The sequence below is a fragment of the Aulonocara sp. 'chitande type north' Nkhata Bay genome, linkage group LG5 (assembly GCF_057382095.1).
Source record: "Aulonocara sp. 'chitande type north' Nkhata Bay isolate Kocher_YH1m ecotype deep benthic linkage group LG5, A_spYH_male_GT1.1, whole genome shotgun sequence".
NCBI classification, from domain to species: Eukaryota; Metazoa; Chordata; class Actinopteri; order Cichliformes; family Cichlidae; genus Aulonocara; species Aulonocara sp. 'chitande type north' Nkhata Bay.
Genome location: NC_141348.1, coordinates 15,381,161 through 15,403,297, shown reverse-complemented (window position 1 = coordinate 15,403,297; position 22,137 = coordinate 15,381,161). Strand labels below are relative to the sequence as shown.

Here is a 22,137-nt window from a genome sequence, read left to right as displayed (position 1 = left end):
GGCGAGGGGGAGGGAGGGGGTGTAAGAGGACCAAAAATAACAAAAGGCATGAGCCTGTCTCTCCTCGGTATTTTCCACTCCGTTACATAAAAATCCCTCCTTCCCGCTTCTCAATAAGCCTGCTCGCTCTCTCCGTCTCTGCCAGCTCCTCCTTCCGCCCTGTCATTGGTCAGCTGGTCGTCCTAACAAAGCCGCTGTCTTGATCTCGTCCAAGTGGTTCTCAGAGTCCACTGGGGGAGGAAGGAGGAAGTGAGCGGCAGGGTGGCAGCAGTCCCGCATCAGTCACTTCGGAGCAGTCTGAGTGAGAACTGAAGAGGTGGGAGATGCTCCCCTGGCTCTGTGCTGAACTGTCACAAGGCTGACCAGCCACCGCATACCCGTCATCCTCAGCGCCTCAACCTGTTTCTGACAACTTTCCAGTTAACATGAGCTCCTCGTCAGCCAACCTGCACAACAAACGCCTACCCTGTAAGTGCTTTTATTATTTATTCTCTTATTCTTTGCAGAACATCAGCTTTCAGGTCAGGTGGTAATATTTTGACCAGAGGTTTGCTCCAGTAACACGTTTTTTTTTATTTTTAGATACAAAAATGCAGGGCATGAGAGAAAAAAGGGTTCCTCTCCATATTTGGTAGGCTTGCTTGTCTCTTGTGCTTTTCCCAGATTTGTTGGTTATGTGATGTGCCGCCAGGTCTTTAAAAGTCCATCTTTTAATCTAGATTTGTAAATAAGAAATTAAAGTATCATCATAAATTGATTTAGAGCTCTCTTACCATTGTGTGTGTGTGTGTGTGTGTGTGTGTGTGTCAGATATAATAGGAAAGCTTGTGGGATAGGTCTGGCTATGGGTTAAGTATCTGCTGTTGTGATGCTGTCCGAAGTGACTTGTCCAAGTGCTGTGCCAGCCAAAAATCAGTCAGGAATGTTGAATCATCACCCTGAGTAATGGTCCACTAATACCAAAAGAATAGGTCGCACTCTCTATGCACAAGAACAGGGATGCATTCCCACACACAAACACACACACACACACACACACTGAGGCAGCCTTGGATTGGGGCCACCACACAGCCCCGGACAAAGATCTCTTATTTCTAATGGGATTGCGCCTGCAGATCTCATCAGAGTTGACTCACTGCCACAGAGTCTGCAGCTTGTTTCACGGACACACCAACCCAGATAGGATCCGAAATTGAATTAGTCCCAAAGAGATCAGTGATTTCACGAGGCTAAAAAGGATCAGGGCCGTAACTCCAGAGAAGACGTCTCCCATCTGTTGCTCTGACCCGGCCCCGCTTTATCACATTCTGATTTTTCTTTTTCTTTTTTTTTTGTGGGTTGTGCTGTGAAGTGAGGGATTGACCAGCTGTTGAGAGCATGCTGCAGACAGAAATGTGGAGGCTGAAAAAGGAAATTGTTTCTATACTCCATGTTTCATAGCTCGGTCCCCTTGGGCACGACCCAGATAAGATGGAGGAGGTTGATGCTCTTTAATAAGCAAATTAGAGGAGTAAAAACGAAATCCTTATCATGTACTGTGTGTTTCATTAATTGTTTACTCTCTGAGGGATTCAAACAGTACGCACACCTGTCTCTGCTTTGCTGCCCTGCTATCTAATGGAGCTTAGCATCTAAGCTAGAAGGGAAAGTGGCACTACACTGAACAACCTCTATTATGCAGAAAATTGTTGACAGCTACAATTAAATGTTTACGTATGAGAGCACTGTTGAATATCACGTATATGGCTGGGGATGCTAACCTGCCTAGAGTGATGGAATTGAGATTGGGACATGTTTACACATCTCTGTGATAGCGTTTCATAATGACCAGCTGGTGAGTCTATAGGGAAATGCTCTCTGTCTATTCCAGTGTAGTAGCAGAACTCACTGACACACTTTATAGCCGTGGCCCTAGAATCACCTTATTTCACACTTCAGAATCTATGTCCACATAAATGGGTTTAATAATAACTTTCTGCTGGCTGCTCTCGTAGGTCACTGGGACCAAACTGACTTGAGTTTGGTTTAATTATTGCTTAAGTCTGGATCGCACTGATAAATCGAGGCTAATGCACCAATAAGAGCGTTTCCTTTTTTCAAGATTCAGACGCTACAAAGCGAGGCACTCGTAATACCGTGTTATTATTCTCAAATAAGACTCATTGCTCACTAATGTGAGAAGAGCTCTCATGTTGCGAATACACTGATTATTCTGCTGCAAACAATGCTTCTTGGCATGTCGGTGCTTTAAGCTAATTGAATGTTTTTGAGTGTTAGCGCGTGATTATACAAAACACGGATGTCTGAACGGTTCCCATTAATTTAGCGTAAGCCCCGTAGCCCTGAGGATACAGACCAGCGCCGTTAATTAGTTCTCCAACAAATCCATCTCCTTACTTTTCAGCTCAACAGCATTTTGTGTATCCCTCCAGGGTTCAGAGCCACTCACACAACAACAGCAACAGTTTGTCACTGAGAGAAAACAAATTCACACCAAAAGAAAATTAAAGTGGATCTGATGGCCTTTTATGGTATGAGATGGTTCTCAGAAAATATCACACAGAGAAGGTGACATTCACATCACTGCTTTGGTTCAGCCCCCAGGCCCACTGGTTAGATTAGCCAAGCTAGTTATTAGTAGTTATCAGCTGTTACGTCTGGTTCAGTTTGGGTAAGAAGGAAAAACAGCCGAGTCCGTGTAGGTGACAAACATAGTGATTTTATTACATGCTTCTAAGACAGAAGCATGGGAAGACAAGCGTACAGCCACAGATCTCCAAAAGAGTGGACCGTTCCCCATCCTTATATAACATTACACAGTTAGACCTTACTGGAAATAATAACAGTCTCCCCATAGTCCAAAGTTCTCCTTATACAAACATCAGATGATACTTTAGAGAAAAACCAAGTGTGTGACATGTCATGTTGTGCAGTTCGGTGAGCCTGTGTGTCCAACTAGAGAATGTCCTGACATGACCTCCCTGTGTAAATAAGGGTGAACGTGCGTGTTTACATAACTCTCTATGTGCATGTTCTGATGTAGGCCTGCAAATGAATTAGAACAAGGTCCTGCTAGACCCTCCAGTTATGGACGGTGAATACAATGCTGTGGATACCATTTGAGACTTGATTACAATGATGATAACCTGCATACATTAATCTTTACTCAGATTACCATAGATATAAAACAAAGATTATACTGTCATCAGATTCCACAATGGTAAATGATTAATGATTGATACTTCTAATTATAACTGTGATCATAAGAATACAAAATAAAATATCTCCTGGTCACATTCCTCCTCTTTGGGCTGGCTTGCCAGCCCAACTCACACCAGGATTTGTCTCCAAACCAAACAAACACGTTATGACACTTATCAACCCCAACACCTCCGTTGTTTTCCAATTTTCCCACAACCCAGCTGTTCTTTTTAGCTTCAGACTCGAGTTTCAGCCTGTCACGCTTCAGGCCCCTTTACCACCTCCTCTTGGAGTGAAGAAACGCCCTCGGATTCTTCTTCGACTTCCGGGGTTAGACCACGCTTCAGTCGTTACACAGATCTCGTTGGTCTCTGGTGTTCCTAGCTTTTGCCAACCCCTTCCTGGTTATCGCTGTGGTTATGGGATCCATCTTCTCAAGGAGCCCCAAGGCCATGACACTTGACCCCAGTTGCTGTGAAGGGTCCCCATATCTCCGTGTCCCCGTCTGGTGTCTGTTCCCTTCTCTGCAAGAGACAGAAAGCCAACACCTCTCCTGCGCTGGCTCTCCTAACCTAATGTTGTTGACTTTGTTTATTCCAATCCTATGCCATGCTTATGTGTGTAAGCGTGCATGCACTTAACCCTCTGCACGTGAAGTCAATAGCTCCAATATATCAATCCGATCCGTTGTCGGATGAAGCTTTTGACCTTCACAGACTAAGTGCCAGCTCCTTATAAGCACATTTGCAATGTGTGTATAAAAATGAACAACAGACCTCAAACAAATTGGGCATTCTTAATTCCAACTTAAGTGTAGTACTCAGTTTCTGATCATCTAATTATGCTTCTCACTGGTCCCCTAAATTGTCTAAAAACCTTTAATTTGCCATACCTAAATCATTAAAACACAAACCAAATGATAGACCCCCTATATAGCTTTTGCCTTTATGAGCACACTTCAATAATGAGCAACAACCTGCAATCTGTACCAAAAATCTTCATGGTCACACCTGCAATTAAAGATCAAATGCACTTTATACCTGTTTTAATTCTTCCTTATATAGAACCTCCTCAGTTTCAGGTTAGTTGCGATTAGTCTCAATTAATCGTTCTAGTTGTATTTTGCAATTCAGCTAAAAAGCAAACCTGTTAAAGCAAACAGCTTATTTACAACCACCTGCAAATCATAAGAGTAATAAAAGATTCAGCACAACAGACAAGTATCATGTTCCGGTTTCTCCAATCATTAAACCACTATTATTGCCGCAATTTGCTTTATTCACCCTTTGGGCAATGTTACTCCAAGAGAGAGAGCCCCCTAATGGCCAGTTAGTGGGCTCTAGGTTAAACTGTCCCCAAATTTGTTATTTGTTATCATTACTTGTTTTCATGTCACTTGTCTGTTTTCTACTGCACCCTTCTCACCAAAGCAAAGCAAACATTAGCAGCATATTGACCGTAGTCAGCCATCCACATCCCATAGATGCTATAAAAACATTTCCTGTAAAAGAATCACACATAAATTCATCCACCCTCTTGTTCTATCTCGGTGGAGGTTAACCTTAAGTCGTAGTCAAGTCTTATCAGCTTTTACCAGTCAGTCCGTTTGTTTTATTTCCAGTCTTTCATCCATTCATTCATTCATCCATTTTTTCTTTCTTTGCTGATAGTGGAAACCATCGCCGCATTTAGATTTCCGCCCTCAGCAAAATGAGCTCATTTCAAAAAGAAAAAGAAGAACTTGAGATCGGATTACCTCGCTGAATCCTTTTTTGGGCAGGGACTCTCATTTTCTAATTGTCCCCATAAGTGGTTTCCTCCAGAGCCAATTTCAATGCGGAGAAACTCACTTACAACAATTTTCTCGCCGACGTGTAATGCTTGTAATGCTTTCCGATGTGCAGATCTGCTTAAAGAAAAGATTCACAAACAAAAATCAGTGCACTGTCCAAAATATAAAACAAAATAAAATAAAAGATAACAAAAACAAAAATACCAACGCCCGGGTCTTAGGACTTGTCACTGAATATCCCTCCCATCAATAAAAATACCCACCTAAACCTACACAGAGTCAAATCAACACCACCTCAACCTTTTCCTATTCCTAAACCTATATGTTTTGCGTTCGTGAAACAAAATAGAACCGTTTCCATATTAAGTAATTTGAGCTCTTGAAATGTTTTAATTCTCTTAATTCTGCCAGTTTATTTCAACACTTATTCAATGACTTTTATTCAACTGCTACTTGGTCACTCAAATTTTACCTGTTCAAATTGCCTAGGGTTCAACAAAGTCTAGATCCCCGTTATCATGAAACTTGAACGGGTGTACGATGATTTACTTACAGTAATTAAGAATCATCACTCAACCTAGCTCTACTACTGGCACTGCGTGACTTTTCTCACACTGGAAACCAGAATTTAGTACAGAACTTTAATACCTCAAGCAATCGTGCTCAAGGGCTGCCCCCCCCTTTCTCTTCTTCTTTGTCCGTGTGTTCCTCCTTTTATTAAATCTCCATCACAATGATGTGGCGCTCTGAAATAAAACTCACACTGTTAATTCATCGTTTTCACTCTGCACCACTGCTCAGGCTGTTTTCTTTTCTTTTTGGTGTACAGTAAACAATTGAGTCGAGGCCTTAAGCCCCAGATATCTCGCACAGGCATCGTTTTCATAACCAAACCTCTCCGGACTCTGCTCCCCAGACCACACAAATGCCCTCTGGGCTTATTATTGTAACAGATTCTGTATTTGACTTTGTTGTGTGCAGCATTGAGCCTTTGTCAGTAAAGCATTCTTCATTGCAGCAGCTGGAGCATTGTGTGTCACTTCTTAGTGAATTAAATCAACATTTTGATTTTGGTGCATGGGTGTGTATCAGTTTTCACTCACTCAACGAGTGCATAAGTGTTCATGTGTGTGTTTCTCTTCATTCTAAGTCGGCGGATGCAGAAGTGGGTGTTTGTGTGTTTGTGTTCATCACCTTCCTGTTCTGTAGTTCAGGTAAACCAGCAGCCTGAAGCATGCCCCAGGGTCCTGCCCTCCTCTTTGGGTCTGTTTGCATCCGTTGTTGCAGCTGCCTGCATCTTCTCCTTGTAACTTGACCCTTTTGCTTCTGTAGCTCTTTCAGGGTTTACTCCTGCTGTTGGAGCTTTGCGTCAAGTCTGACGACCTCCTGCTCCAGCAAGCTTCCGCCTGATTTCAAGTCCTGTACGTGAAACTCCACGTCTGACTGATGAGTTCAACTAGCAACCAGCTCCTCCGGAGCCGTGCTCAGTTTCTGCTCCGATGCCTTGAGCTCTTACTGAAGGCAAAAACCTCAGAGTCTTTTCCTTCCACGTCAGATTGGAGTCTGTTTATGTTGTCCTTACTTTGCTCCGCGGCCTTCTGCAGCTCTGCTGTTCGGCTCTTCTCAGAGGTCAGCATTCTTTTGCTCACCCTCCCTTTTCCTCCGGGCTTAATGCGCGTCTCGTCACAGCTTTGTCAGCTGAAGCTTTAGCGTTCTCCATCTCCGCTGCATGAGATTGTTTTCTGCAGCACTGTTGACATCCTCAAGTTGTTGTTATGAGTCCAGCTGGTGTGGCCTTCAGGGGTCAAAGGGTCAAAGATGGTCGCGGAGAGGGCAACGATGGTAGAGGGGAGGGTAGGAGTCCAGGTCAGCTTCGGCTTTCAGAAAAAACAAAAACAAAACAAAACAGGCGAACAGGAAAATGATGTTGTGTTGGCTGTGCTGTGTTGGCTGTGTTATCCCGAGAGGGGAGAAACAACGAGATCTCCCTTCCCCCCTTTTTTTTGTTTTTTCTCACCATATAATCAACTCATAACCCCCCAAGTTGACAGGACAACACAGGTACGTGTTAAAATTCTTAAGATCCTGTTTAGAAACCTAAAAAGGAATTTTCTACCATTCAGTAGTCCTTTGTCTTAAACACTCAACAAAAACATATCCCACTTTAACCACTAAATTTGTCGTATCCTCACTTAATCATCAGACCAGTGTCTTTGTCTTTTAACGTTAAGTTGTCGTCCTGCAACCCAGAGAGTCTTTTGTCAGTAGTGTATAAACTATATCATTTAAAAACAGGTGTATGTTAAGTGTCGCTACTTTAATCTTGCATGTACGTGCACATGTATGTAAGCTGTTTCTTCATTGCATGTATGGGTGCGTCTGTATATAGAATAAAATAGAATAGAATTCAACTTTATTGTCATTGCACATGCACAGGTACAGGGCAACGAAATGCAGTGTATGGGTTAATTTAACTTTTTCTCAAATGGGGCATTCCTCTAACATGCACATGTGTCTGTTCCTCACACTTCTCATACCTGTCTCTGGTTGTGTGTGGTTTTATTTGTTTCAGTCATTTACCAGGAACATCTTTTCCTTTTCTCCATGTCTTCCGCCAGAGGTTAACACTGGTGAGATTCAGGGACACAGCACCCAGAGCAGTTCAGCGAGAAAAACCTGCCTAAAACTACATTCTCTCTTTTTTTTTTTCTTTTTGTTTTCCAGGAGGGGTGGGGACAACTCTGGTGTCCAGCCGTGAATTTTTAGCCAAAGCTTGGCCTGTCTTCTGCTGCCGTACTCAGGTTTCCAGGTTAAGAAAAAACACCTGTATGAGGACACTAAACATACATTTAGTATTCGTATAAACATAACTGCCTAAATTATTGAACTCTTGAGGAGGGTTGATTTAACTCTTTACTAACTTTAAACCCCACAAGTAAAAATTTCATATGTTCTTGACTGCAAACACAAAAACTGCTTGATGTTATTACTAATCATTTTCCTCCACAACACTCCAAATCCTGTTCTCTCTTGTGTCCAGCAGGGGAATAAGGTGACCTCTACTCTCACTGCTTCCCCAGTCAGAGACAATATCTCACTCACACTTCCACACTTTATTGTTTTCCCTTTTTCTTGACTATTATTATTTCACAGAAAATCAACTGACCTACTTCTCCTTCCTCTTCTGTCATGCAGAAAGTCACACACACACAGCACTCGGCCCCCACCTTGTCTTTCTCTCACAGACACACCTACACACACACACACACTCTAATCGTCCTTTCACAACAAAACTTCACAAACGTCTACTGCAACAGTTTTAAGCACGCAAAGCCAGCGAAAATTCACTCTCACATTCACATCCCTAACAACTACAAAGTTTTCACATAGAAAAATAATCCAGACACTCTACCATGCACCGTTTTCCCTCCTTATACGAGAGACTCAACCAACTTTTAAAAGCTTTATTTACACAACATCAAATAAAGCACAGATCTCTGCCTTTTCCAGGTAGAGAAGAAATACGACCCAACTAAAAAATCTCCCAGCAATCACACAAAGTTCTCAAATCAAATCGTTTTTTCACACTCTGGATCCACACAGAAGAAATTCAACAACACAAGACAGTTTATACAATTTACACTTTTAAATGCACACACACACACGGGTAATTTATATACAATATACACACGGGCCCGTATAAACACACCGCATGCCAGAACCACTTATCTCGTTTATTTCTCTAGCGGTGTTCCTATACTTTAGACTGATTTATAAGCATCTATAGCCCAGGGCCGCGCCCTTGCTGGTCAATTAACGTTTCAAGTACGCCGCCTTGAAAACGGTCACATTACTGAATTCTACTTAATTTATAACCGTTTCCCGCAGCTGGAAAGGAGCTCCACCTCTGGCGCTAGTATCAAACCCACGCCTTCAGCTATACTTAAAACTCACAAGGCAGCCACGTTAAAAGGTCACGGCCGGGTCCGCGACCCTGTCGATCAAAAAATGCAGTATAAGACAATCACCCATTGATTGTCTAGCCTTTTTTGACGGGAGTCCGAATCCCCGCGGAAGGCCAACTCCGGGCTAAAACCTAACCACGCGTCCGCGATTAGGGGTCAGTGCCACCTGCTGGACGAACTGCATTCCTAGGAGACCGCGTCTCCAGTCCTAAATAAATATACTTGTTTTAAAAGCCTCACGGTGAGCTCTCAGCCCCCCCGTTTAATTATCTGAAGCCCAAAACCGCGTTTTTGCTACCCAATTAAAACCAAATGCCCTACACTACCGATTGACTGGCTGGCATTCCCAGTCAACCCACATTTAACCTCTTAAACCGTATCTATTTGTTTCCACACACCTTAAACCGTATTAACTTAAACACATAACTTCTTAACTCAAAATTCACTCTCAAAATAAACAGCAATACATTTACTCAGTTCACTATTCCCTACCTTTAACACTAATTACCCCAAGATCACCATGGACCAACGCCAGAAGCCCATACTGAGTGAATATTATTTAATTAAATTTAGTTTTAACTTCCAATATAGCGCCTTTGGATAAAAATCAACAGGTGGCACTCACCTTTTCTTATGTCGCCTGGCGTCACTCAGATAGGCTGCTGGCCTCCGCCCCTGTTTGTCACCCACACGATAGCTGCAAGCTCCCCTCTCCCCCAACCGGAGTTTCGGCACCAAGTTGTTACGTCTGGTTCAGTTTGGGTAAGAAGGAAAAACAGCCGAGTCCGTGTAGGTGACAAACATAGTGATTTTATTACATGCTTCTAAGACAGAAGCATGGGAAGACAAGCGTACAGCCACAGATCTCCAAAAGAGTGGACCGTTCCCCATCCTTATATAACATTACACAGTTAGACCTTACTGGAAATAATAACAGTCTCCCCATAGTCCAAAGTTCTCCTTATACAAACATCAGATGATACTTTAGAGAAAAACCAAGTGTGTGACATGTCATGTTGTGCAGTTCGGTGAGCCTGTGTGTCCAACTAGAGAATGTCCTGACATGACCTCCCTGTGTAAATAAGGGTGAACGTGCGTGTTTACATAACTCTCTATGTGCATGTTCTGATGTAGGCCTGCAAATGAATTAGAACAAGGTCCTGCTAGACCCTCCAGTTATGGACGGTGAATACAATGCTGTGGATACCATTTGAGACTTGATTACAATGATGATAACCTGCATACATTAATCTTTACTCAGATTACCATAGATATAAAACAAAGATTATACTGTCATCAGATTCCACAATGGTAAATGATTAATGATTGATACTTCTAATTATAACTGTGATCATAAGAATACAAAATAAAATATCTCCTGGTCACACAGCCCACATTCTTACATATCCATATATAAAGCTGATGTACAACTATAGAAAACATTACAGCATCAGATTATTCAGTATACAGTGCTAATTGCTTTTGGCACACTTGATCCTTTGTGCACCTTTTTGCTAGCGAGAGGCATCCTGATGTCATCCTGAGGACATTAGTTAAAAAACAAAGGGGGTGTTTTCGGTCAGCAACAAAGACTGAGCTTTCCTTAAGATGGCATGATGATACAGCTTATCTAACGAAGTTTGTTGTCGACCAGTGATTTTTTTCCGGCCGGTCTGACACTCCTGTTCAGTTTGTTCCTGTTTGCCAAACCAGACTGGTTACCATACCAGACTGAGAGATTGAACACAAAACTGAGTTTGAATTTCCCTAATGGTTTACTGTGTAATGGCCATGTTTTTGTAGTTTCCTGACATTCTATTGACTGTTTAATCCACAAATTAAGAACCACAGCATAAAATAAATGAATCGCTCAGTCCTTATCCTTGCTTTAAACACTGACTGTTTGCTAACTGCGCTGCCTCAAATGACAACATTTGCTACTGGATGTCAGCTAAGATTTTAGCATCTGAAGAATGAGATGTTTCCTCCGATAGGTGGTGGATTCCAAATTGCTGCTTTTCTTTTCTATTCACAAGGGGCCGATGGAGCCACATGTTTTGATTTGGCAGCTTTTTACACCAGATGGTGTTTCCGATGCAAACCCCCCCTCCCCCGGGGATTTGTACCTCCTCCTGGTCTCAAACACGGGATCTTTCACGTGTTAAGTGTGTGTTAATCACTAAAATATGGTGGTGGACTCCAAATACAGAGCAAAAACACTGTGAATATTGGACTTAGTCATTGATATATAAAAAGACAAGGCACAATAGGACGACACCTCTGTGACGTGTTTCTCCCATTCCACCAAACCACAAAATTGCCATCAGACAGCGTCAGTTCTAACGATTATTTTTCCTTTTTGGAATATGCTCTGTAAAATCCCAGCCGTTTTTGAAGCAGTCAGACAAGCCCATCTCGTATATCTCGTAACCATATTCAAAGTAGCTTGAATCATCTTTTCTTCCCAGTCTGTTGCTTAAACTTGAGCAGATCCTCCTGACCATGTCCGTACGCCTAAATGCTTTGACTTTCTGTCATGTGATTTGCTGATTAATTATTGGCATTAGTGAGCATCAGTATAGCTGTCAGTGTTGGTGTTCGGCCTCATGCCAAAGATAATCAGAGCGGTGCTGACAGTAAGGACAACAGAAGACCTCAAGTGTGATATCGCTTTCAGCTCTTCAAGTGCCATTTCTTAAATAATACTATGTAACGACAGATGAGACCTATTTAAAAAATATTTGGCTCCCAACATGCGCCCTCAGTCAGTGTCAGTGGTTCTGGACGGCAGTGGTTTTCAGGCTATCACTTCTGTGAGATGAGTGTCTGGTTCTTCCCATGTCCTGGGTAAGATTTCCCAAAGCTGGTGGGAGATGTCACCCACGGCTTGGTTGAAGTGCAGTAGACCAGGAAATCTCTCCAAAGCTGTTTCCTTTCCAGGCTCCAGATAAAGGAGCCAAAAGTCTACATGATGTAAATCAGCACTTGCGTGAATGCCTTTTGTGCAGCTTTTGTCTGCAAAGGGTTAAAGCTTAAATACTAAAATAGTGAGAAAACTTGCATGAATTCTTTAACAAGTGTGCAAAAAAGGCAATGATTGGATCCGTACAGCAGTTGGTGCTCAGTACATCAAGATAACGCCGCACTGACTTTTTTCATAGTTTATACAGAAACTGCAGGCCACCCTGTCTGAGTCTCAACAAACAGACGAGCCGTGTCTGAGAGACTGTTTGGTTTAACCAAACATTCTTACAATTCTCCCGGCTGAGATGAAAATTGCTTCAAACCTTCCTCACAAAAATGAGGAGAGGCGGTGAGACTTTACAAGAAGAAAAGAGAGTAGTGTTAAGGTGACTGAAAGAAGAAGCGTCGCTCAATGTTTTAATAAAGACAGAAAAAGAGTTCAGGATGACGATGATGATGTACCCAAAATATTTCAGAGCGTGCCTACAGATTTAATTATCAGATTTTTAAAAAGTGTCTGTTTTCTGAGCTCAGCTATGTTGCCGTGCCCTGATTCAGGCTGTTGACAGTCACTCTACATACACTTTGCCTCTAACAAGCGGAACAAACTCATTAATACTGTTTACTTCAGTGTAAGACCGTGTAATTTGCCGCTGCACTCAACAGAGATTTGTGCATTATTGACTGGTTGGGTTAAGTAATTGAACACTGTGTTGTTCATCAAGAGTGATTTTGAATAAGAGGATTTGTAAATGTTCTGGGTACATCAGTACTTTGTCATCCGCTGAAGCCCATTGTGTCGATCAGAACTCGCGGCAGTCTGCTGGTGGACGTATGGAGGGCAGTGGGTCAGGGCACTGACCTACAAACAGTCCTATTGTGGGTTTACAAAAAAGGGGAAGGAAGGAGAGGGTTAACACTGATGTCATTGTTGGTGGATGGTGCTGGACACTGTTTTGTCCTGGGATGAAGACACACTCATGCACCCAGCAGACATGCAAACACACATCAACAACACTTATAAATAATTCACTGCTCTTGCATCTGGAGTCTAATAAATGTCACTTTCTTGTAGGAGGAAAAAGAAAACCGTGTGAAAAACCCAAAATAATTTGAGAGGTAAAGCAGACACTGCACAGCCTCCGTGTTGTTGTTCTCCATTTTGGTTGTTGTTCCACTTCAGTTCAAGGCACTTTTGGAAGGAAAGTGCAATGTTTTCATAAACCGCAGCGATTCACACTTTGCTGGGACCACCAGTATGCTCTGATCAGGATAAGAAGAAGCACAACGAGATGTTTTTAATGTTAGTTGTATACTTGTGTTGTAATTTCAGACTGCTTCACTGCTCTCACTGTTAGGGTAAATCTACCTGTAGCCAGCCACTGAGTCACCATTAATTACCACAGACACTGATCCACTAATGACCAGCTCTGCACTGTGAACAACCCACTGATGCTGTTAAGATTACTGCTCTGTCGGAAGAGACTATCAGTAAAAATAACAACTAATGAGCCCAGCTATTACTTCCTGTGTCTCTTCATCTCTACAAACCGAACTCTTGCTTTAACTTACTTTTATCTACCCCTTTCCATCATATAACACATTTTTCTTTAGACAGCCCACTTCTCAGTTTTAGCCTTTCAGCCTCCCTGACCTTTTCTCCCTCTCGCTTTCTGCCTTCTTTATGTGTTTACATCCTCTGCTTCTGCTCCCTCGCTCTTTCTCTCTTGTCGCAGTCGGGAACCGGTCCATGTGAAATAAAATCTCTCTCCTCTGATAAGCTAAAGTGTGTCTGGGTGGAAAAGGCAGCCAGTCTTTAAGTGTTGCCTCAGACCAAACAAGTGTTACCTCACATCTGTCCCACGGTTTAGAAGTACATGGTCGTCACCCCTCTCGTTTGTAGATAAACTACAATTGCACAGTGTGTTTGAGGGAGGCAGAAACGGAGCCAAGAGCTGTTATTTGAATTCTTTTGCTTTTCTACTGCAGTCTGCTACTTTCATTTAAGGAGCCAGAGGGCTGAGGGTAGGTACCACCGCTAGAGCCATTTAAATGGCAATATTACAAGCTGTTTGTAAAAGGAAAACGCTTCTCAGAAAAAAAGCCTCGGCTTGGCTGAATGGAATCAATCCAAGTGTTTGGCAAACTGCTCTATAATCAAAGCAGAAGAGGAAAATGTGGTTCTCTCCTGCTTTCTGTTTAGCTGCTGTTTACTGAAAAGTTGTAGCTCGTGCTGCTCCTACAACTGGATTGTCTCGGGAGGCCTGTTTCCTCTGCTCTGCTCTGCTCTGACCTTCCCCTGCCTGTGAGCTCACATTTTCATTTAGAACAGTGATGGGCTAATGGCAGCCTCCAGGCGACAGCGAACCCTCCTATCCCTTCATTTAGCCTCCAGATCAATGTGTTGCCTCTACTATTTGTGCAGTAAACTGCCATTACAAAGTCCTGTCCTTGAGAACATCACAGGGGAACGAGGCACGTGGCATGCAGATGCTAAATAGATACAAAGATTGACCCGATTTTCTTTTTTCTTTATGCATTTATGCACTCGCATAGTGCCCTGTTTTGTTCAGTTTGTCGAGTAGAACAAAGTAGAGCATACTCTGGATGTGTTTTGTTGAGTCTGCTTCATTAGGATATAATAACACATTTTTTTCCTCGGAAGTCTAACAAAACTTTATGCAGGTACTTGAGTCCTTACAGTTGCATCTTTTTTTCCTAGCTTTCTGATGACAGTTTTTCATTGGCTTTATAAGATGAATTAGCCTAATTTCTAAAGTGATTTCCTGTAAGTGGAATCATGTCTAAGGAGTACAGGCCCGCCCCATTCTCTTACATTGCTGCTTTTGTCTGAATTTGAATGGACTCTTTCTCCCACTGCCGCCTGAGCGGAGGATCTGAGTTTGTGTTTATGTGGGAAGCCAGAGCAGTACACGGACATGTCCAGCACGCTCCCTCTTTCTTCATCCTTCTGTCTGTTCCAGTCATTCTGCATGCCCAGCTGGTCTTGAGCCCTGGTCTATGACCTTTTCTTCCTCAAGTCCCAGGGCACTGACAGGAAGGAAGGAGGGGGGTGACTGGAAGGACAGAGGGGAGAGACATGAGGAGAGAAACAGAAAGAATGGTATACTGGACAACGATGGAGAAAGGAAAACTGAACCGAATTCTTAAAGTAATAGTATGGCTTAAAGAAAGAAATTGAGATAGAACAGGATTTTAAAAAAGCCATACAGTAAGATAGGAGGAAGGAGCAAAGAAGAGATCAAAATAGGCAGAAAAAAATCAGAAATGCCACCGAAGGATGAGAAAAGGAAATAAATGACAGTTTAATGCATGTTGCCTCATTCAGCAGCAGGAACTTCAAACATATTGTGGTACAGAGGGAGAAGTAATTAATTGATCCCGTACTGAATTTGTACGTTTCTTCATCATTTGGATCATTTGGAAATTGAAGGAATCTAAAATCACCATCAAGCATACTTGGTCTGGCGATCTATGCAAGATCTTACCACACAGGGTGATCATATTCATGAGGAAGGTGGTGGATCAAAACTACAGGAGGAGCTTGTTAATGATCTCGACTTGCTGTGTTTGCATGAAGAGAAATGCAGAGTAGAGGTGGGAACATTATGCTCTGGGGCTGTTTTTCTAATAAGGGTACAAGACAACTTCATTGTATTGAGGGGCCGATGGATGCAGCCACCTGCTATAAAATCTTGGATGAGAAGCTCTTTCTCTCAGCTAGAACACTGAAGATGGGTCTTTCAGCATGACAGTGATCCACCAAGCCAACAATTGCTAAAGACGAATCACATTAAAGTCATGTAGTGGTCTAGCCAGTCTTCAAACCTCAGTCCTGTAGAGAATCTGTGGAGGGAGCTGAAGCTTTCTTTCAGTTTCTGCAGCCAAGAAACTGAAAGAATTTGGAGAGTTTCTATAAAGGGTGTGGCTCTAATACATATTTCACTCGATGACATGCAAATTAATTTATAGCTGTTATATAATGTGTTTTGGTTTGTTTCTCTTTTTCCCCCCTAAATGTTTATGTTGATATTCTGTCTCTCTCCATTAAAATAAAACTACCATAAAAATTAGAGAACAAATAATTATTTCCTCCCGCATATGAAACTAAATACTTTGGCTTGTGAATGAATTGATGAATTAGACTTGATATGTAACCTGGACACCATGGCCATGGTATTCTTTCGAGGATTTCCCTGTGTGAGTATTTGCAGAGGTCACTAGGTCATCTGCGGCTACCGAAGCCCACTGATCAAGGTTACCCAGCAGGAAAAAGAACCAGGAGGAGTGAAGCAAAATCAATGTGGGGATATACATCTGTAGCTAACCTTTAGCTCTCCATGTGCCTCAGCCTTTAAGTAGAAACAATCAATGCTGTGATCAATCAGTGCTTAACAGAGTAGGAAAAAAACCTCCAGGATAGGCAGTTTGCTTAAACCTGTTGCCTGTCATGGAAAGTGAAATTTTGTCCCAGCCTCCAAAGATGCTGTTTATTTTCTGTAAGCTCTCATTATCGTTCAGCCAGCACAAATCAAGTGTTTCATCCCACATGATGTCCTCAGCCGGTCACATTAAATAAGGGTCTCTTTTTACACACACACATATCAGACAAGCAGTGCCTAATTGTGACAGACATCTTGCTTCGTCAGCTCAGCTCCCTTTGCTTTCCTTAAGGCTCTGAGGACAAAGGCATTCCTGATTGTGCAACAGTGCAGTGCGAAGAGAGCATCACAGACCCACGACCTCAAACGTCTCTATGAAGACAGAAATGCTGGAAAGGCAAAACGCTGCAAGAGTGACTGATGCGCCGATGTGAAAAAAAAAAGTTTTGAAAGCTTCAGGAAAGAGGTGTTGTGTCTGTACCAGCTGTACTAACTATAATAATAAAAATAATGCCCATACATTCTTTTTCACCTGTCCAATTCAGGGTTGCAGATCACCAGAATGATCATTATTGTTTACTGGCCCTGGATGAACTTTCCAAAGTTTAAGGAAATGATCATCATTGGGTTCTCCTTCTCACGTCAGGCTCTTGGTCAGTGGGGTTTTGGATGTTTGAACAAATTCTCACCTTCTGAAAAACATTAATAAGGCATAAAAATGTAACTGATCTCTTGATGTAAAAGTAAAAATGAGATGAATGCTCGTTCCAAACACCTGTGCTAATGTTGTTAGCTTTCTGTTGCCAGTTTGTTTAGAAATTTTTTCAGGCTGTGGAGAGTCCTTTCTTTATTTCTGGGTTCTGTGTCTACACCCACACACCGTAGGTGCTGTCAGCATCACTCTGCGGTTTGAATGGTCTTCTTCCTGTTTTCCAAAGCTGTCTGCCTGTCTGATCCCAAAGCCAAGCCCGGCCACTGTACCCAGGAGGGACTCTATCAAAGAGGGCCAGAGATGAGCTGCAGTGACAGGCTCGTGTCGTTCTGCCACCACAGATGTGACTCATGGGGGGCACTGCGCTGAGACAGCACTCCAAAGAAGGCAACCTGTTGCTGCTTTTAGGCTTGTGCTGCAGTTTGGGGATTTAAAGTGATTATGCAACAAGTCTTTATAGTTCATAATGAGGACATTTTTGGCAAAGATAGTCTCCTCACATTGCCAGAGAAAGATTTTTTTTAAATTTTTTTTTTTTTACCCCTTTTCCTGGTAAACATCCTGAGAACATTGTCTTTCTGTTCTCCATCACTTGCCTGTGTAATTATAGAGCTGCTGTGACTGCTGATCTCAACAAAGACCAGCTAATCTTCACATTACTTCCAGTTTGGACATGGCTTGAAAGCCTCATCCAATTAGCTCAATCCCCTGCCTGCAAGTTGTAAGAGCTCCTCAAAATTCAGACACTGCTCTAATGATTACAACATACTACTGTATGCACGCTGAGAGTAAGTGATGACACGTAGAACACATGCTTTCATCTTTTCTCTCTGAGTCTAGTAGGAGGAAAAGGAGTAACAATCTCATAAGTATCTGTGGCCAGGTGAAATGTTCCCCTCAGTCTTCTGTTGGCTCCAAATGCTTATTTAGCATCCAAACATGTGACCGGTGTCCATCGTCTCATCCAGCTCTTTCCTGGTGTTTAGAAATGCTAAATGACTTTCATCTTAATTGCCTCTGCATTTTTTTTGTTTTGTTTTGTTTGTAGAATATCTGACTAGTGTTGTTGAATAATGGGGGTTTCCAATACCGGTTCTAAGTGAATAGCGCACTGCGCATCCACACAGTAAAAAATGTCTAACACAGCACCAGGTCTCCACCCCTGGAGTCAAGCTGCTTGGATGTGACGTCTGCTCAGCTACACAGTAAAAGCTTACAAGGAATCACGAATCCAGAGTCTTTACTAAGCATCGAACATTTTTGGTCTGTTTTTCTGTTACAGTATATAGTGTATATAGTATAGTATATAGTGATCGATTACTTAGACACAACCAAGATATCTACACGCCTCTACACGCTCATTTCAGCTTTTTTTTTTTTTTTTTTTTTTTTTGTCTAATATATTTTTTCCTTCGAAGTCATGCGTTCTGATACTTACACTATTCCTTCCTTTCTTTCTTCCTTGTTTCCTTCCTTCCTTCCTTCCTTCCTTCCTTCCTTCCTTCCAGGGTTTTCGCCCCTCCTCCTCCTGACAGCTTTAGATATATTACATACTAAAAAAACTAAAAACTCTATATATAGAGAGATATAGATCTTTATACAGAAATAGATAGCTATAGTAGCAATCACTTTAACATTACATCAGGTTGGTGGGCTATGATGATAAACTGAAGCTACTTAAGGGCTTCTGCTTACATTTGACTAGTAAATATCAAGTTAATAAAGTTGATAAAGGATTTCAAATGTTCCACAGCTTGCTTCTAAACTTAGTTTGATCAAAGAGTAGGGCTGCCACTTTGATTTTTTTTTTCTTTATAACAGAAACTGATAAAATGATATGAATCACTGCTTTAAACAGAATCTAGTTTGCTGTACTTTTAGATTTTCATTTGGCTGTAATATACGATTCATCTAAAAGAACATAAATAAAGTTTCTGCTAAAGTAGATACAGTTAGCATGCTAAAAATGGTATATAAAAAGCACATCTTTATTCAAATGAGACATGTTTGAGTATTGGACTTTGGCTCAGAGTATGTTGACTGTTTGATCCCAGGCCTCTCCACATGTATAGCAGCTCTGCCACCTTTTAGTGACTGTGTGAAGCACAAAGCTTAAACCGGTGTTGTTCTTGCACCATTAACTTAAAACAGAACTACAGACATTATACAGATTATATATGGGAGATCTATTTTGCATCATTCTTTCCTTATGAACAACATTCATACTAGTTTCACATTCTTAATTTCTTCATTTTCATGAATAAATCTTAGAATTAAGGTGTGTAATCTGAGACATAAAATCTTAAACAGGAGGTAATGAAAAATTCTGCTAATTTCTTCCCTTTCCAATCAGCACAGATTAATTGTATAGTTTTTTATTGTATAGTTACTTTCATTGGGGTTTCTTGTACCTTTGTAACAGATAATCTAACTATTGAAAGTTGAAAGACAGAAATCCTTCTGCTTCACAGTTCACGTGTGGATTAATGTCTCCACCTACTGGCTACCAACATTGACCCCTGAGTACATGTATAATGGCTCTCAAGCTAAACAATCCTTAGCTTGAGATGGTCTTACTGACCACCACATGCACCATCAGAGTGAAAGAACTAGTTTGTGAACTCCACCCTGCTGTGGTGGAGGCCTCAACTGGCCCAGCCTCCAAATGACAGGTGGCTGTAGCTCAGGAGGTGGAGCTGGTCTACTAATTGGAAGGTTGGTGGTTTGAGTCTGCATGCCAAATATCTTTGGGCAAGATGCTAACCACAAGTTGCTCTCTGATTCATCCATTGAAGTATGAATGTGTATGAATGTTAGATAGAAAGCACTTCTGCATAGAAATAGTGTTTGTATCATTGTATGAATGGGCGTGTTGTATAAAGTGCTTTGAATGCTCTGGGAGAGTAGAAAAGCGCTCTATAAATCCAGGGATGCGGTGAAAACTTCAGCTGAGCTGGTGTCTGAGTTCCTCTTCTTCTCTTGTGATTGCCAGCGGAGAGCGAGCGCAGTCAGCGGCTCCCAGATGTGGACGCAGCACAGCAGCTCAAGCTGAGAGAGAGACAGCGTTTCTTTGAGGAGGTCTTCCAGCACGATGTGGACGTCTACCTTTCCTCGGCACACCTTTGTATCAAAGATTACAGAAGACGTGAGTTGAACTGTTGGTGTTTATGCATGAAAATGTGCCATATAAATGCACAATAGCATTTTCATACTGTTGTTTCTCTTCTTACTGCAGCTCCTATTGGCAGCATCTCGTCTATGGAGGTGAATGTGGACTTGTTGGATCAAATGGAGCCGATTGACATCTCTGACCAGGAGGGTTTGGATGTCTTTTTCAGTTCCGTAGGAGAAGAAGGAATGCTGACTTCCCCGCTGCCAGGTAAAGAACAGAACCTTAATAAATGCACAGCGGCACAGCTGCATCGCTAACAGTGTTTTTCTCTGACGTCCTAGGAAATAACAACCACAATGAGGAAGCAATCAGTAATGGACTGTTTCGACATGTCCTTGAAAGTCTTGACGCCAAGTCCCGCATGTCCTCCACATCTTCAAATTCTTCCTCTGACAGCCAGACCATGAATGTCAACGGGGAAGACACTCCTGTTGTTGGGTCAGACAGCGAGGAAACGCACACCAATACAGTCAAGCGCAGAGCCATGTCCGCAAAGACAGAGGAGGGGAAAAGTCCGAATTCAACTTCGTCTTCATAGATTACACCCTCTCCTTAGTAGATCTCTGCCTGCAACACAGATGTTAACACCTGAGTGAAGAGCGGACTTTGACTTGAGTTATTGAAACAGACGTTTGGGTCTTTCTTCCATATAACTATCTTTGATCACTATTTACAACCTTCCTGTTTGATCAGTTAAGCTTAGGGTTGCTGGGACTATTAACTGTAAAGATGGAGACTTTTCTTTTTAACCTCACAGATGGCTGATTAAATTTGTACAGTATTAACACAAAGCAGGGAAGTAAAGCAATAACTGAAACAAAAATATTTGGATAAAGTATGACCTGTGTTCATTTGGTAATGTTTTTTAAAGTTCTGGTATTGAAGTCAAAACTTTGTCCTCTCACAACAAATTAAAAGTTTTAACAATAAAGGAAGAGAGAAAAAAACCTTTTGTGTGCTTGTAACTAAGTATCAAACAGTGCTTCCGTCTGGTTGTTTCGCTTCCTGGGCCTAACATTTTGTGCAAAAGTCTCGAGCCACCACTCATATTCTTTTTTTTGTTGTTCTTTGGTTTATTCATTTATTTTTTTTTCACCCATTTTCAGTCCAGTCCTTGTAATAGAACATTTTCAGAGGAATGTTGTGCCTACAAATAACAGACAACTCAGCAGAGAACCCATTTTAAAACACATCTTTAGACACTTTGTTTCTATGAAAAATTTCCTATGAAAAATGCCAAACTTAATAGTTTTACAGACATAAAATTTTATTTTGACATTCCCAAATTTTGTATGTCTTGAAATGGTGTGCAATGTGTTCGTTACAAAAAACAGACAACTGGAGGAAAAATGAAGTGGCAGGCCTAAAACTCTATCTACAGCTGATGAACAGTATCAAAAGGTTGTCCTGAAGAAATATGGGGAAAAAAATCCAGCAGTGGCCTGATACATCTACTGTTCACCAGTGCCCCATCAGACCTGGTCTCAGTGGAGGCGTGCCTCTGGGTCATTGTTCTGTGGAGCACATACATTTGTGAAAGCATTCCTTTCAAGCAATATGATGACAAAACCTGTTGCGCTGTCATTGTATTTCACAGCATCCACTCATGAGGAATTCAGAAGGGAAAATCTCTCCAATACAGGAAACTCTGGGAACCAGGTTGCATATGCATAAGCTGGAATCCTCTGATATTCATTGAGTATGACAGCACCCACCAGGAAGAACACCAGATCTTTTTACCCAAAATCTACTTTTAGTTTACAAGAGTAAGCTTTTTCTATATTATTATAAGGAAATCTTTTGTGAGATTTGCAAGAAATCTTCTGCCGCTCACACAAAGTCTTAAAACCCACATGGAGTCAGTTAGGTGCACTGGTATAATCTTTACATGCATCAGACAGTGCTCAAAGTAAGGATATCAACCAAAG

At 41.8% G+C, this 22,137-nt stretch overlaps 1 protein-coding gene across 1 annotated transcript; it reads left to right on the top strand.

Annotated features, from left to right (window-relative positions):
- The first annotated feature begins 187 nt into the window (after positions 1-187).
- LOC147330042 (dysbindin) lies at positions 188-21,170 on the top strand. The gene is made up of 4 exons (XM_086291586.1): positions 188-468; positions 20,030-20,182; positions 20,273-20,416; positions 20,491-21,170. Exons 1-4 carry the CDS (start codon positions 426-428, stop codon positions 20,745-20,747), a joined length of 597 nt encoding a protein of 198 aa, XP_086147712.1. The 5' UTR covers positions 188-425; the 3' UTR covers positions 20,748-21,170.
- Positions 21,171-22,137: the final 967 nt, after the last annotated feature.